Source organism: Paramisgurnus dabryanus, chromosome 15, assembly GCF_030506205.2.
Source record: "Paramisgurnus dabryanus chromosome 15, PD_genome_1.1, whole genome shotgun sequence".
Classification (NCBI taxonomy): Eukaryota; Metazoa; Chordata; class Actinopteri; order Cypriniformes; family Cobitidae; genus Paramisgurnus; species Paramisgurnus dabryanus.
The window spans coordinates 32,374,838-32,393,612 of NC_133351.1; the positions used below are offsets into that span (position 1 = coordinate 32,374,838).

At 34.9% G+C, this 18,775-nt stretch overlaps 1 protein-coding gene across 1 annotated transcript in view; it reads right to left on the reverse strand.

The window, feature by feature from the left end:
- Nucleotides 1–5,908, reverse strand: part of LOC135782679 (piezo-type mechanosensitive ion channel component 2) — an 80,545-nt gene extending 74,637 nt beyond the window's left edge. Inside the window, exon 1 of the mRNA XM_065293133.2 lies at nt 5,356–5,908. Within this exon, the coding sequence (XP_065149205.1) occupies nt 5,356–5,419 (64 nt within the window). The 5' untranslated portion in view covers nt 5,420–5,908. The remainder of the gene's footprint in view (nt 1–5,355) is intronic.
- Nucleotides 5,909–18,775: the final 12,867 nt, after the last annotated feature.

The following is an 18,775-nucleotide window of genomic DNA, read 5'->3' on the forward strand; positions in this document are numbered from 1 at the left end:
GTAGTCCAGGGGGAAAAACTCCTAGGAAGAGAAAAGCCCCTGAGAGAGATACATATATATTTACATATATAAATACTATCGAGGTACAGTATGTGAACAAGTAAGCAAATTTAACTGGTTCCGCCGGTGGTCATTGGTCAGGCATCGGCTGGGCATCACTTTTAAGAAGTTAGTCAATAAAATCTTCTTTTGTAATTTAATTAACTTTAATTGCAGAGACAAAAAGACAATTACTATACACACTCTTTCAGCCTACGCTGAAATCATTATGTAGTATTTGCAATGTAAGTCAATATTCTCTTAATATTTTTTGAACAATGCTGCGCTGCCGCACGTCAAAATAAACACGGCGATTAACGGGAAGTGAATTATTAGATGGGGTGAAAGAAGTGTATTAAATTTAGTGTAGCACCCGGGGTGGCCAGTCAGATTTCAGGGGGGTCCAGTGCCACCCCAACACCCCTTTTGCCCCCCACTGTTTATTAGGTACACCTTGCTAGTACCAGGTTGGACCCGCTTTTGCCTTAATTCATCATGGCATAGATTGAACAAGGTGTTGGAAACATTCCACAGAGCTTTTGGTCCTTATTGACATGATAGCATTACGCAGTGTCTGCAAATTTGTCTGGTGCACATCCATGATGCGGATCTACAGTTTCACCACATCCTAAAGGTGCTCTATTAGATTGAGATCTGGTGACTGTGGACTCATGGTCATGTTCAAGAACCCAGTTTGAGAAGATTTGAGTTCTGTTACATGGTGCGTTATCCTGCTGGAAGTAGGTACACTGTGGTCATAAATTCTAAATGACTCTTAACTGGTACTAAGGGGCCAAAAGTGTGCCAAGAAAATGTGAGAAATTACACCATCAGCAGCAGCCTGAAACAAGGCAGGAGGATTCATGCTTTCATGTTGCTTACGCCTAATTCTGACCGCATCATCTAAATGTGGCAGCTGAATTCGAGACTCATCAGACAAGGCAAAGTTTTCCAATCTTTTATTGTCCAATTTTGTTGAGCTGGTATGAACTGTGGTCTCAGTTTTCTGATTTTAGTACATAGAAATAGTCCACATAGAAATTGTTCTGGATGATATCCACAATCTCTTTTCTATAATTGTGTTGATTGTCTCGAGCAGTTTGTTGTAGTGCAAAATTTGCACCAAAAATATGCACCTTCATGCGATAATCTTTAAGGTTTGAATCAAGATTTCCCTTCATCCACCACAAAAACCTAAGAAAATCTATATATTCATCATGAACTCTCACTTGGTGAAACATTGCTTGTTTGTCTGCCATTAAGGCAATGTTTTCTTTACGGAATCTGATGAGCACACCTAGAAGGTTATTTGTTAGATCAGGGCCTTGAAGTAATTCTCTATTCAAGGATGTGTCTTTGAATGGTGATGAACAATCAAATAGCACACGTAAAGTTTTCTTGCGTTTATGGTAAACACCATGGTGTGGTATGTACCAAAACATTCCCTCCTTAGCATGCAATTGTTCCAAGGGTACTTTCTCAGCAAAATCATTTTGGAGCATTTTCTCTATAAAGTGTGCATATTCGGCATGTAGTTTTTCATCACGTTTCAGTCGTCTTGCAAGTCCTTCTGCTTCCTTGTAATGCCATCTTTCTGTTGTTTGGCATTAATACATTTTCATTGCGAAATGGTAAAGGTAAAGAGTAATGATTGTCTACTTGTACAACTTGAGAAGAGAGTATTTTCATTAATTTTTTTGTCCTCTTGAGACATCTCTACTTTCTCCTCATAATATGTTTCAGGAAACTCTTGATGATACTGTTTGTGGGAAAGTTCTTCAATCATGGCTACTGAAATTCTGTTTGCAGTCAGCTTAGTTGGGCTTAAATTCAACTTTCTTCTCATGTGGTTGTGTTTTAAAAGACTGACAATTGGTAAGAACATGATTGCCTGTACAATATGGACATGGAATATTAGATGTTCTTATCCGTCTTGTATCCTCCACATTACCCAGTAAAGGGTTCTGGATAGCAATTGGTGATGCTGTTGTTGCAAATTTCTTTCTGCTATAGTTTCTCCCTTTTAAGAAGTTTGATTCAGCACCGCTCTTTTGGTTATTCTGAATGTTACCAAAGAGAGGGGTCTAAACTTATTTTAACCTGCTTCTCAAGAAATATGACAAGGTCTTTAAAGCCAGCTCTTTGGTTGGTTTTCTCCATGATGTCATTTGCAGCTGCTTTCCACTTTTCCTTAATTCTGTAAGGCAGTTTTTTATAGAATTACTCTTAGGTGCAGTATCCAATTCCTTCATATAACTTAACTCATGCATTATGTTACAACATCCTCTTTAGAGGAGGACATAACTCTGCAAAGCTTGACAATCTTCAGTTTTGATATTAGACCACTGTAAAGTTCTTTCAATGTAGGCGTCTCCGAAATTTTCCTGAAGTAGACGTTTTGCCCCATCATACCCTTTTTGCTGGAGCTCATGTGCATCCAACTCCTGACCAAATCTTTAGCCTGTCCAGCTGTAAATTGCTCAAGGTTGTAGAGTCGTTCCTTGTTATTCTTAGTTTTACTCTCAATTTTGTATTCAAAGGCTTGCATAAATGGAATAAAACTCCAGGGATCTCCATTAAAGACAGAAATTTCTCTTTTCGGTAGGAAAGCCATGCTCTGTTTTTTGAGCAACATCTCTGTTAGGTCCCTTTGTTGTTTCATTATTTTGGAAAGGAAAATGTCACTTGGTAGACTACCAATCATTTGTTGATTTGTGGATGCACTTCATCAGCTTGATTTTGAGTTACAGTGTTCAAAGATTGCTTTTCTTGAGTTTTTGAAGTAAGATTTATAGGTACATAATCTTCAATAGATTGCTCATGCTCAGCTATAACAGATGTCTGCAAAGGCTCATGCTGCTTTTCAAGAAATGTGATCATCTCATTTAATGGATTCTCCTGTCCATCTTGAGGACCCTGAGAAAGTTTCTCATAATTTTCAAAAACTTTGATTTCAGCTTATAAAGCAGCTAGGTCAGTTTCAATTTCTAGTTTTTCTTTCATTACTCTTATTTTAGCCTCCTATAACTCCAAAGCATGTTTCTTTGACAGGGTAGCAGCACCTGCCAACAAAACAGCTTTCTTGGCCTCTGCTTTCATGCGTGCAGAAGAGGCAGTAGAGGACACAGAAGATCTTGATGTTCGGCTTGAATGACTAGTATTACTTGAGACATGAGAACTATTAGATTTACATATTTTCTTTGAGACTACAGAAATGCTATCTTCAGGTGCAACTATGCTTTCAGGCTGAACAACATCTTCTCCTGCTTTAATTGGATTCTGATCCTCTTGATCTTTCAACCATATTTCAGTCTCAAATAAGAAATCTTGGAAGTACAACATTTTTGGATTAAACCAATTTTGTACTGTCTTCCTCTTTTTCCTCATTTGACATCATTGATTTCAACTGACTGTGAATTTTCTCCAGGTCTTGCAAATTTCTCTAGATGGGTTATTACATTGTCTGGATTTTCATTTGTTTTACACAATCCTTTCAATTCATTCATTTTCCGTGTACATACAGCCAATTTGCCTCTATGAGTTCCAATTAGCTGTGCCATAGAATCACCTTCTTCTTCCTCATCATTATCCGTGACTTCAATTTAATTCAAGAGGTGATTGAAAATCCAAAGCAAAAGATTACTCACAACGAATTACTCACAATAAATTCCATACGATTCCAATGAGTTTTCAACTTGTGCCAGCCAGTATCCAATAGTCAACACGCTTTCAGGTTGATATGTTCCATTTATTTCATTACACAGTAAATTCACAATAAGCTTCATCATCCACAAAGTAAAACAAATGTAAGAATGAAAGAGCACATACTCCATGCGGTTGAAAACTGTTTGGCTGAATCTGAAACCGCATACTGCCATACTATATAGCAGGCAAAAAGCAGTAGGCGAACGAATAGTATGTCCGAAACCTCAGTATACTTAAAAGGGTTGTCGAGAATTACCGGGATTTTGGACTATTTCTTGCGAGATTCAGAGGCACGTGTACTTAAGTATCGTCCAAAATCGCCTACTTACTGAAAATGTAGTAGGGGAAACAGTACGTGAACAGACTAGTATGTCCGAATTCTCAGCATCAATAAAATCAGTAGGCGAGAAATCCCCGGATGCCCTACTGAGTCGGCCCAGATTCTGAAGCAAGCATCGGATGGACACTTCTATCCCAACTTTCCCATAGCAATCGACATATCGACTGGAGACCAGCCAATCGGGTGATTTCAAATACACAGGGCTGTTCCTCAGCACCCTGACTTCACGCACAGACCCAGGATATCCCACAAAGTGCTCTAACTGATCAGTCCATGAGAGAGCAGTGAAAAATAAACATCGTCCTACACTAAAATAAAAAAAAATTTGGATTTACATAATTCAATTATAGACACTGGTTCCACATAATTAAAATAAGTTATCTTAAAATAAAATAAGTATCTGCAGAGTTTATTTTAAGAAAACTTATTTCAACCGGTTTCAATAATTGAATTATGTAAATCTAACAATTCTTTTTGAATTGTTGCTTAACATTGATGCAACATGTATCTCAATAAAATACAGTAAAAAATACTGTACATCCATTACAGTGTAAATATCAGATGTAGTCACATTTTCATATATTGTACAATACAGCACCTAAACTAAGACACAATTGTGACATTTTGTATTGATATATGCACAAAAGAGATTTCATTAAACAATCAGTTTAAGTGAACTAGTTTAGATCTAGAATAGTTTACATGTCAGTGTAATTACACTGTTATCACATGTATTGTATATTTACAGTTTTTAATCTATACATTTATCTTTCATTTCAAGTATAAGTTTTTAATAATAGTAGTAACATGCTATCATTCATAAAACACATATGGTTTATTATTTATTACTACATCACAGTAGGCCTACTATAATAATTTTATTTAACATTTCTAAGACATAAGTGCCTGCGATTCTGAAGTAAGATTTTTTTATATATTCATTCAGGTTAACGGTTTTGTTTCAAGCATTAAGATATGCTAAAGATAAGTTAAATTATGTTTATTTTGTGACACATGAGAAGCAAAGGTATAACCAAAAACTTTGTCTAGACAATAATATTGATGTCTAGTTATAGTTTATTAAAATAATGCTGTAAAATTTTGAAGTAATATATAAAAAGGTTTCCCAAACAAAAGATTGTACAGTCAGCACAATGTTTGCCTTGATATACATGAAAGACTAAATATTTACTCTTATTATCATCTACAAAAGACTGCTTCAGCAAAATTTCAACCGTCAAACAACAAGAAAGCTTTGAAACAGAACTTACCGATCAGTAGTGAAAGAGGCAGTAAGAGATTAAAGAGCAAGAAGATTCGGATGTCTCCTGACATGTTTGACTCTCACGCTCTCTTCATTCAGTCTGATGGAGTAAAACTGTGAGCAGCAGTGAAGATGAAGGATCACGTCATCTTCATCACCTGCTCTACACTCAACCAGTACAAACACATGGATAGGTTAAACTCACACAAGCTAAACCATTCTGTACAGATCAATAATATGCACAGATAAAAAGCTGCAAGAAAGACCTAAAGAGATGATGTATTTTAGAAAAACACATTTAGTATGATAAACAAATACAATAATAATACTATAACCCTGCCCTTTAAAACATATTACCCAAAACAAACACACTTTTGTCTATCAGCAAAAAAGAGAAATGTTTTTAAATAAGACAACATGAGGAAAATATCTTTTCAGACTTCAAGTGACCATTAAGATAAATGATGTTTAATGCTTCACATTTTAGCTGTATATCATTACTTTAGCTTTAGTTACTGTATGCATCAGAATATCAGACTGCTTACATTTTGTCAGGAATGGACAAGAAACGAACCCAATCACAGACGTAACAATAAAATATTTATTAACAAAAAACAGGAAAACAAAAACCCACGATGGGGCAAATAAGACAAAACAAGACTATAAACTAATGACAGGTAAAACAATGGAGTGATACAAAACTAGACTAAACATTTAAAAATAAACAGATAACACTAGGGATGCACCGATAGGATTTTTTGGGCCGATACCGATTTAAACAGACAACTTCTGGCCGATACCGATACCGATATTAAACACTTGTATACAATACTATACAGTTGGTCTATTAGCTAGTTTATTTCTGCATCAAATTATTTTTACTGAACATGGATTGGATCTAATAACAATCAACTGACCAACATAATGGCACAAATTAAGCTAAAACAAATATAAGAAGACAGCATGACAACCTTCAAAGGTAGTTTTTGCTATTCAGCATTTATTTTATTAACAACATTAACTCATTTTTTTTTTTTACATATAATGGATTTCTTTATGCAGTTAATTAATAAACAATCGGTATCGGCCTTTCTCGTGCTATTGTCGATATGCAGATGGTTTCAAATTCATCAAAAATCAGCCGATAAATATTGGCGGCTGATACATTGGTGCATCACTAGATAACACAAAACTTTTACAATAAACAGATTACAATAAACTTGACTAGACTTGATATGTGTGACTTAGAACTCATGGGTAACAACAAAAAACGGACCAGTCCAGAACACCAAACACAAGGACTATAAATAGGGAAAACTAATGAGGGGAACAGGTAAAAATAATAACAAGCAAGGGAGCTGGTAAAAAGTGACAAGACATGGGAAATACGTGATCTAATATAACCAAGAGTGAGACCACGCATTCCCCACACAAAACAATGTACTGTCAGAAGAACCCTACCAACATGACTAGATATAATATAAAACAAGATTCAGGCAGGATCCTGACACATTTGAAGAGTTTGGTTACAAAACGAGATAACTCTGATAGTACAAAAATTTTCAGAAATCTCAATTTTTGATTGTGCATTCAATTAATATTAGGGATGCTCATATCAGTTAATTTTCCCGACCGACAACCGTAGCTTCTAAACCGAACATTAACCGTTAACTTATAAGATTTTTATATGAAATTGTCATTGAGTAAAAATACAGTTGACGGTTGTCTGTGAACTAGTAAAAACAAAACATTTAATTTGAACGTGCAAACAGCAGCGACAGATCAACAACAGAACCAGGATTCATACATTATGAGATATTCACGCAACATTACCTTATTAAAAAGCACGCGATCGGTCCAGAGGATTAATATCCAAAGGGCAGATTGTATGGGGGTAATTTGATGCCAATATTATTGAAAATGGACAGACTAAAAGTCACAAATAGATATTACAACTTGTAAACACAAAACGCAATCTACAAATAGATTAAAAATCTACAAACACAGTCCTCGTGATCCGCAAATGTAAAACAAGATCTACGAATCGTCTTTGTGATCCACAAATATAAAACATGATTTACAAAAAGAAATCAGTGACTTGTACTTGAAAACCAGAATTTGAATGAATGTAAAGTGACTTCTTTGCAGATGAATATCATTTTCTATTTGTAGATTGTGTCACATTTGTTTTCAGAATTCTGACACTATTGTTTCGCTTTGGTGACAAAATAATGCCATAATCGTTGAAAATGAAGAGACTACAATTTGTAAACACGAAACAAATCTGCAAATAGGTTCCAAATCTGCAAACAAACTCCTCATGATCCGCAAATGTAAAACGAGATCTACAAATATATAAAAATCCACTAACAGACTCTTCATGACATACAAATATAAAATGCGATTTACAAATAGATTTAAAATCCGCAAACCAACTCTTTATGATTCACAAATAGAAATCATCGACTTGTACTTGACAAACAGAATTTAAATGAATGCAAAGTGATTTGTCTGCGCATGAGGGTCATTATTTGTTTGTAGATTGTGTTGCATTTGTTTTCAGAATTTTGGCACAACTGTTTCGCTGTTTTCCATTAAAAAAATCTACAAATGCCCTCCTCACAATTTGCAAACAAACACAGTCTAACTTGAATTTTCCAACCATTGTAAAAAGACATTCTTACACATTCTGTGCAAAGTTCAGCATGCAAGTGTTGATTCTGTGTTTGCAAATCACAGGGCATTCACGAATCCTTCTGCACAAGTCTACAGATCTTTTTGGCACTATCTTTCCGCAGAGTTTGTCACTACGATCCACGCGTGTAGTCAGCCAATCAGGGGTATTGCTTCAAAGTAATGCCACGCCCCCTCAATAAGCTCTTTTCAAAAGAAAAGCTGGGCTCACTGCCATTTACCGTTGCCGGTGTTACAGCGCTGAAAGGCGGCCAGACCGCGTTATCGATATTATATTAATGATATTAAAGCATTTATGTATAGCATGGCAAATATGTAGCATTAACGTGAACTAGAACAAACCCTCGTTTAAGTTATTATCAGTGCCTGACAATTCAGGCGAGGTCATTAAATCGTTAAAAACACTGCATGAAGCGGTTTTATCCTTAAAACATCAGTGTCTCTTCAACGAACATTTGCCGAGCGTCAGCGAGCCAGCTGGATGGAGTGGAGCTGCTAAGGTGACTAGGGATGGGCATAATTAATCGACGATCGATAATTGATTGTTAAGAATTTCGTCGATCACGTTAATTTGTTATCAATTAATTGAATGCATTTTTTTTTATATAACTCCTGTTTCACAAATACTCCGTATGCAGTGCGTTTGCGTATGTGTTAGGGGTGGGCAATAAACCGGTATGATAGTAATTACCGGTATTGTGTCACGCCATGATATGGATTTTGCAAAACCGTTGATACCGGCGTTACATATTTTAAATTCTATTTTTGCACTTATCAGGGTTCCCGCGGGGTGTTACAAAAAACTAACCTTCAGAAAGTTATATCTATGGCCTTAAAACGCCCAGATCTTCATCCTAGGACTTAAATTTAACTTTATGAATGTTATTTTTTTAAGACCGCGCGGGAGTTTACCCAAGTCTTAAAAGTCATACCTCCGTTCCCGAGATGCGCCGTCCACAGAAACACAAAACGAAAGGCTCCGATCGCACTTCAATCCATTTTTAATCATCATTTTTTTAAGAGGATGCACATAATAGTGCACGCAAATCCTGCCAAAGACTATATTTCAGGTGTTGTGATCTGTATACAGCGAGTTTGGCGAGAAACAAGCCCGTGGCTTACCTATAGCATTACCAGGTTCTGAAACATAACAGGACCCAGAAGCGAACAAAATCAACACTGCTTTATTGAAAATCAACTTAAACAGTCGGGTTGTCGAGTCCCAAGGCACCAACAGCGCGTCAACAGTGTTATACATTTAGGAGGCTTTTTTACCTCACTGCTTCAAAGTCGTTTAACGGTGTACTCCCTTTTCACTCAGATCTGCTCTCTCTACTGCGCCCTGCACGCGCTCTCCAGGTAAACGATTGGAGGACGGAAAGCAAGAAATTACCTTAATAAACCATAATTTGGCTAAAAGTGCAATTTATCTTCTTTTAGTAACCATTCCTTTTTTGATAGCGCAAATGGTTGACGAGTAACGGTTAAATGAATAGCGCTTTCAGAGTGCTTTAGCGGATAAACGTACCAAACACATTAAAAACAGCCTTTAATGGTAAATTTCGTTTTCTTAATGCAGGTTTATTAATTAGAGAGGCTATTAAACAATACATAGTGCCTATTTACGCATAAAAACGTATGAGTGGAGTGTTTTTGGCAATGTGAATCTGCTGGTTAATTAAATTAAATGCAATTAAATGCAATAAATACATTTATTAATATAACTAACTTGTATTAATAAACTGCATTCATTAATGCGTTCAGGGATTAATAATTATTTAAAGTGAGATGGCATCTCCTATCAGATGTTCATATTAACAACAAAAAGAAAATCTTGTTCTTTGTATATTTATAAATCAAACAGACACAAGATATACACAGCACACAGCTTTAAAGTTGTTGGATGTAGCGTAAAACATTGTAATAGCCTACAAGCAAATGACCATACTAATTTCCATATTTTCATACTTCCCATATTAGTGACAATATGCATAAGAAGATGAGTCCACCCATCCACACAATTGCGCTTTTAAAGGAAAAAATGGGAAAAGATAAAAAATCATGTCTATGTCCAATCCCTCACTTATTAGTAACATAAGGTGAAAAATACTAATTTTGTCCGTAATTTAACTAAGGTTTACTACAGTGTGACTCCAAGTTTTATCTCATATGGCAACATACCGTAATACCGTTATACCGGCTGAAGAGTGAAAAATACCTTGATATGAATTTTTGCTCATACCGCCCACCCCTAGTATGTGTGCGGCGAATCCGTCAAGCACCCGTTGCAGTGCGCTGCTAACCGCTTATTCTGCATATAAAACGTTCATGTGATTGACACTTTCTGTGAACACTTTTCCGCATAAACAATAGAACAAAGCATCATTTTTTTTCCACAAAACAATATATTTTAGATATTATTTGACAGACTAGTAAATGTGGATTAAGGATGTTTAAAATCTCTAGCCTGGTGGTCAGGATCTGAATGGATCAAATCAGCAGTTTTGCAATGCTTTATTTATCTCCACATATATCATAAATAAAAATAAGCAGAGTAACTTTGCAAGTCTAGCCTTCCACATTATATATTTCCTACTATGTATGTATATGATTTCCAAATAATAAACGAGAGTATTCACCGACAAAAAGCGTCTGATATGGAAATTAATCCTCACAATATTATTATTACTCAAAACTTTATGACAAAAATAAGCAACTGTATTCATACAGTTATTCAAAGACGCACACATTATTCCGCATATATTTGAATATTATACAAACGTATTCATATAACGGCACGTTTCATATGGCAAATAAATATCCTCACATTAACATAACAGCATAATGAAATGAATAAACAGACAATGAAACAGGATTGAAATATAAATTGTATTATTATTACCGGAAAAAAGCAATATTGCTAAAATAATCTCTGAGGTAAATGCGTCAAAAACGCTGTTACCCGCACAATAAGTCTAAATGAGCAATTAAAGTGAAAAAAGCATTATTAGGCAATGTCTCAAAACTTTATATGACAAAAATATATTTAAAAGAAATGTATACTTACAGTTATTCAAAGATGCACATATTATTCCATATTACTCCCGTTTATGAGCACGTTGTCTCTGGCCTCGCTCTGTTATGTAATAGATTGACAGGTGCGCATCTCCGTCTTTCAAACATATATCATTTTGTAATTACTACCTTAGGAAAATTAGCCATGATTTTATCATTGTGAAAATGTTTTTTTTTTTCAGATTAAAACGATTTGTATTTCCGCAATTTTACTACAAATACCATGGTTATGGTATATTGTGGAGTTGGAGATCATAGTAAATTTGTGTCTACTGTTGTTTTACAACAAATAAAAACTAAAAGACTATGTTAGTATAATTAAACAATGGTGAATCGGGCTCACAAAACGCACGCTGTTTCACACATACTCTGTATGCGGAATAAGCCAAGTTAGCGCTGAGGTACCTGTGCATCCCGGTCAGTCTCCTCGGAGCGGGTGTTTTCGGCGGCGGCTGGACTGACGGTCACCATGGGTTGCGGTCGCGTCTGACCCCAAAACATGCTTTTATTTCTCAAAAAAAAATCAGTAGACTGGTGCAGAAGTTTTATGCGAGTTACTTAAGTTAGTTATTTTTCACGAGGCTTTAAGTAGCCTAATTTGTTATAGCCTAATGTTAGGAAGGCTAATATCTTGCACTTTCTTCTGGCTTGAATAATTTTGAGTTACATTTTGACAAAACCTTTCAGATCTAAGTATTATGTTTTTTGTTTAATATAATGTTGAACATGAATCTGTTTTTTTTATTTATTTTGGAACTAATGAGGTCTCTGTTTAATAATGCTGGCTCGCAGCTGCAGGTTCCGCTGCTTTAGAGCACCGCACATGCACGCAAATATATGTTTGAAACATAGTTTAACTGTCTTCCACAAGTTGATCTTGTAATAAAGGTCTCATCGAGGAAAAACACGCTGTATATTTGTATTCATTGCATTTTTTAAGTATAAAAGTTAAATAACAAATTTTATTATAAAAATATTAATGATTAATCGATAGTCGATCGTTAATTCTCCTGACGATCGACAAAGAAAACTTAATCGAATGCCCATCCCTAAAGGTGACGCAGCTAAAATAAAGCAAGCGGGTGCAACGATAATATTGGATGTAACTTGCCGTAATTAACAAAAACATGAGCCTTATTTGACAGCAGCACTAATTGAACTATTTGACCATATGCATTTGATATACATACCGTGACCGGAATGCACTTACAAATCGCGCTGTTATTAGAAACATTTAACTCTTTCCAGACTGAGCATGGAGACAAACAAGCACAAGCCGTTTATAGAAGCAGCCCCAGGTGGAAAAAAAGTAGTATTTAATGTATTAAAAATATACTTAAAATTTAAGTAATATGTTTTTAGTACATTTGTATTCCCAACGTGCTTATTTAAAGTGTATTAAAAATATGTTAAATAGCTTTTAAATGTATTTAAAAAAAGTGTACTACAAGTACGTTGGTAATAAATATATGCTTAATTACACTTTTTAAAAGTATGCTAAACTCAAGCATACTTTTAATTTATTTCTAAAAAGTGCACTAGAGTTAAGCTGGTAATAAATATATGTTTAATTACACTTTTTAAAAGTATGCTAAACTCAAGCATACTTTTAATGTATTTCTAAAAAGTGCACTAGAGGTACACTGGTAATAAATATATCTTTAATTACACTTTTTATAAGTATGCTAAACTCAAGCATACTTTTAATGTATTTCTAAAAAGTGCACTAGAGGTACACTGGTAATAAATATATTTTTAATTACACTTTTTATAAGTATGCTAAACTCAAGCATACATTTAACGTATTTCTAAAAAGAGCACTAGAGGTACGCTGGGAAAAAATATATGTTTAATTACACATTTAAAAAAAAAGTATGTTAAACACAAGCATACTTTTACAGAAGTTTTAGTGTATTTAGAAAAAAACATATATTTTTTTAAACATGTACATTAATTTTAATAGGCTAACATTGCAATTTCAACATCATATCATTGAACTTGCATTATATATTGATTTTACAAAGTTAATCCACATAAATTTGTTAGTATTTATATTCAAACAACACACGTGACGGACCTGACTAAACCTCATTGGTTCTTGGGATTCAGTACGTCACATTGGCTTCCTGATTCAGTTGTTCGATACACAACGTGCGTGATCGTTGGTAAATGTGGATTAAAAGTTGAAACTAAAACTATTAAATTATATATAGTGATCATCAGAGGACTTGGCTGAAACAACGCGATTCACATGGATTACTTCGGCGATGGTTTTTATTTCTGTTGCGATTAACCTTTTGAAATGTGAGCAGTTTTTAAGTATCAAGTGGATCTGACATCGAGGGGAAATATACGTTTCTTGGATTTCATTAAAGTACATCGGTTTTTGTTTGGAGATGAATGAGAGAACATGAGGGTAAGTTAAGTGATGACAGATTTTTGCTTTTTATTTTTAGTGAACTATTAAATAAGTAGAACATTTAGTATTACAGTATAACCCAGCTTCTTAAAGCGTGTATGTTGTGTGGCTTTTGGAACATAACGTTACATTTTTTTTGTGAGTAAAGTTAGGCATTTCATTTCTCTTGTTGTATTTCAGAAATCATAACAGCCTGTCTTTTTTTAGCACAGCGGCATTCAAATTGACCAATCAGAGCCGAGAATATCTAATAAGTCGAAGTAGAGATGAACAGATGAAGATACAGCCCGTAAAAATACTTATTCTTGGTGTAAGTTTTTAGTTCTACAGTATTTGTATAATATTTAGATAACTTTTGTGTTTTTCTAATGCTAATGTTTATAGAGTAACTAAACCTAAACCAACTTTTTTAGTTAATGATCTGTAAGAATGATGCTTTATTAGTGTAAGTTTTTTGACATTTGGATATAAAGGGCCCTATTTTAACGATCTAAGCGCATTGTCTAAAGCGCACAGCGCAACATCTAAATGGGCGTGTCCGAATCCACTTTTGCTAATTTAACGACGGGAAAAATGGATTTTGCGCCGAGCGCATGGTCGAAAAGGGTAGGTCCTATTGTAATGGGAGTATTTTGGGCGTAACGTGCAATAAACCAATGAGAGTCTCTGCTCTCATCCCCTTTAAAAGCTAGTTGCGCTGGCGTTATGTCTAATCCCTATTTAGATGACGGACTTTGTAAACTGAAAAAATAAGCGGAGGAAGAAGATCCCCAGTTTAAGATTAATGTTAAATAATTGTGTTGTTTTTCACTTGTATTGAAATTGTTATTTTTTTATCAAAACCTTTAAAACCCGTTTTCTTTTAGTCATGGAAGTAAAAAGCAGGCTTGTAATTGCTTTTAATGTATGGCTATCCAATATCATCAAAAAATTATTTACAAGCATGTAAGATAAGGTTTGTACTCTAAAAATACTTTATTTGTAATAAACAGGAGATAAAGAATTTACAAACGGCTCTCCTCACGTTTCAGCACTTTGGACAGCGTTTTTTTTTAGCAAAGAGTTTTTTTAAGCATTACTTAAAAATGTTTCTCATCTCACCATATCCACAGGTACAGAGTCATCATAGACAATAAATCCGTGAGGTAGCATTAAAAAAAAAAACATTTAAAAACAGACGCATTTGTTTAAAGCAAAGCATTTATTTACTTAGCAGGCTGCAGGTGAAGCAGCTCTTTGCGCCTTCTAACGTCTCATAATCTGTCCTCATTTATGTCCAAGAGATTCAATAATAATCTTTTACATTCAATCCTTTAATCTTTCATATTTAAAAGCATTTTTGTGCTGCTGCGCATTATGTACCTTGTGATAAGCAAACCCGCGTTGTCCTCCCGTGTTTAGGCGCATTTTACTAATGCGCTCTTTAAATAACATAAAACACATTGCGCCATTGACTTTAGACTTTAGACCAGGTTTTTGTTGGTCAATGGCGTAGTCTATTTTAGTTGCCTCAAAATAGCAACGCGCCAACAATGCGCCTGAACACACCTTGTTTTTAGACCAGAACGCCCATGGGCGCAAAAGGGGGCGCAAATGCAATTGCTATTTAAACAACGCGGCGCTAAACGTGAAAATTAGGGTGGAAACTAGCGAAAGACACTTGCGTCGCGCATATGCGACCGAAATTTAATCTGTGCGACCTTAAAATATATTTGGGAGCATTTCTGCGACTGCCCATTTTGTTGTGGTGCGACTTGATTTAGATTGTGATGCTGCGTGCTGCTTCCCAGGTTCAGTGTTCTCCCCAACGTTACATAACCAATCAAATTTCACCATTAAGTTCTTACGTTTAATGAAGACCGCAGATTGGCTAATATGAGCGTCAGTCATTCCTTGTTGCCGTGCTACGTTGGTACGTGAAGCGCGAAAATAAGACGCACCGCGAGCATGACGAGAACAAGCCGACTACAGCCAATGTTACTACTGTAATTAATCAGACGACGATCCGGATTCAAATGCGACTCCACCACCGGAAAATAAGACTTGACGTTAAACCTTTCAGAGAGAGTGGCTTAAAGATTTCGAGTGTCTCCTCTATGAAAATGGCTCGATGTAACTTACTTTGCTTACTGTAAATCCTGTAAAACGGCGTTGGTGGCGGAATCAAAACATTTTAAGCGACAGACCTTGCTTAAACATGGCGAAAGTGCCAAAAACACAAATAGTGTCATGACAAATGTGTTCATTATTGATGGAGACACCCATAGATATGTATATAAAGGCTAGATGGCTCAAGGCGGAGTCCCTAACGGCATCACCTGGCGGCCATCTTAGGACAGGGCGCTCGCTCACTCGTAGCATTGAGTTTAATGGTGCAGGTACTTTTAAATGACCATAACTTGCTCAAATTTCTACCGATTTTCAAACGGTTTGGGTTTTTACAAACGTTATTAACGTGGCTACAATTCTGGTTGCTTTAACATTTTTCATGAATTTATTTTTTATTTTTAGTATAGGTATGCAGTGTCATAGGTACATCTTTGACGTTTATAACAAACCAAACCGTTTGAAAATCGGTAAAAAATTAAGCAAGTTATGGTCATTTAAAAGTACCTGCATCATTAAAACTCAATGCTACGAGTGAGCGAGCGCCCTGTCCTAAGATGGCCGCCAAAATGCGGACGTTGCACTCAATTGGCCAGCAGCGCGGACGAGCCATCTAGCCTTTATATACATATCTATGGAGACACCGACCTGTCTGTCAAAGAGTGTTTGATAGTGTATGTGCGCATGCGCTGGTGAATGGACATCCGACAAACATCCTTGTCCATGTTGATGTGGAACACGACAATGTTGATGGTATGTTTTTATAAAAAAATATATTTTTAAAAACATATTTAGTAGTAATAGCATCCTGGTAATGCAGTTATCAATACCAATATAAGCCTTCTATATTAAGCCTTCTATATTAATGTCACTTTTGTAAATGTCCCAATTAATCAGTGTTTTACGTGTTTGCTAGATTTTCTATTGTAATCTTAATCATTTTACCTTTAATCTGTAATTGGTAAATTATTATTGCTATACTATTTCAAAAGCAGTTGGGTATTAATTTAGTAATCTATGCAGTAAAAAATAAAAAATAAAAGACCAAATTTAAATGCTGGCCATAGGATATGTAAAGCCTGGTGGTTGCATTTTATTTTAATAAAATAAATCTATTAACATATACATTGTAGTTGTGGTGCTTTTTAAATTTTTGGATGGATGCGCCTAAATTTTTGCTGGTGCTCCTAACTCTTTAAAGTTGTGAGCACCAGTGCTACCAAAAAAAAGTTAATTTTGAGCCCTGTACTGCAGTTGAATTTTCCTATTGGATGTTGGACCGGACACTTTTAGACAACATTACAAAGACAATAATATATTACTAACGTGATTAGCCTGCTGGACGGATTGTAAAAAACAGCACAATGTAAGCACTGCTAGTACAGGCTAGCTGAATATATCTTAATGATTACAGAGATAAGACAACACATAAAACTTGCAACCTTTCTCAGTTTGCACATCTGGACAATTCTTCACACATCATAGGTTGTAAATTTGGGTAAATCCAGCAAACAAGTAATTTTAGCGATTCTGCTGTCACTCTGCTTTAAATCTCCCGCATCAGAAACTTAAGAGCAGCCTTGAGTCAATTGTGGAAGTTAAGCGTGCATAGAATCCATTGGCATGACTTCTGATTTCCTTAAATCTCCTTAAACAGAGGTGAACTTTTCTTGTAAGCAAGACCACAATAGACATGTCAATGGAAAATGCCCTTGGTTAAAATAAAACACAATTATCAAAGTAAAGAATATCCTGTAATACACACAGGTTGCATTATATCAGTGTCAGTGAGTTAAGCCTCCTATAACCCTTTGTTCAATGTAACTTGTAGAGTGCCATGTAGCGACGGATCAAACGGACACTCATGTCAAGCTTGATGAGGACACAGTCAAAGCTTTAAAAGGTAAACTGAGAAGTTAACAAAATTCTAATGCATATGTTCATTAATTATTGGTTAATTTTGTATAGATTCTGTTTCCTTTTCACAGACCTTGTGATTAAGTCTTCAGTGTCTGAATGGCAAGAAGAAGTGACCCTCCACTTAAACGTGACATTTAAACTTCTCTGTGTTTTGGTTCAGCCATTTGTAGGTTTATCTCGAGTAAGTTCAAATGCACTTCTGCATTTGTCCAGTAACTTTTTGTTTAGAGAATTACATCATTATGATTATATAATTATTCAATGGTTGCATATTCATAGTGTACTTTTCATATTGATGTATTAATGTTCCACAATTTGATAAAAGTAGCTCATTGCATTTCACTGATCTTTGTTTTATATTGTAAAATCATTTCAATAGCAGTAAATACATACTTAGTTGTTTCTTTAACATTTAATTAGTTGTTAATGATGGAAGAAACCGGTTCGTATGTATGAATACAGAATAGGTATCATTTTAGAATGAGTTAAAACATGTTTTGGTGGCAAACATGCAGGTAAAATAGTACATGTATAACATTCTAATAGTAAACTTGACTGTAATTCAAATGTCACATACAGTACATTAGAAATGATTTATTTTATGTATACAAATGTGTGGGCAATATATTATTATTTCATTTTGTATGCTATATTATTTATGTAATATTATTATATCTGAAATTATTAAATTACATTTATAAATGTTTAAAAGGTGGGTTCAAATGTGCTTCAAGTTGTAACTGAATACAATTTTAGAAAATAGCACAGTTGAGTACACTTAGATTGTCTTAAGTTTGTCTTAACAAGTACTAAATACTACTTTTTAGTATATTAAGCACAATTTACTGCACGAAAATAAAGAGCTTTTGGTACCTTAAGGTTGTGAACTTAAAGTGTATTTTAGTGAACTTTTTCACCTGGGAATACATTTGGTATATTATTTTAACATACTACTAGTATATTTTAAAGTAGATTCGTAAATGTTTAAAGGTGGGTTCAAGTTGTAATTAAAGATATTTTTTAAATACAGACTTAGTATGTTAAAAATACATTTTAGTTCAACTTCATGGTGTCTCAAAAAAGCACAGTTGAGTACACTAAGATGGTTTTAAGTTCATCTTAAAAAGTACTTAATACTACTTTTTAGTATACTAAGTTCAAAATTAGTGTGTGAAAATAGAGCACTTTTAGTATAATGTGGAAAGTGTACTTA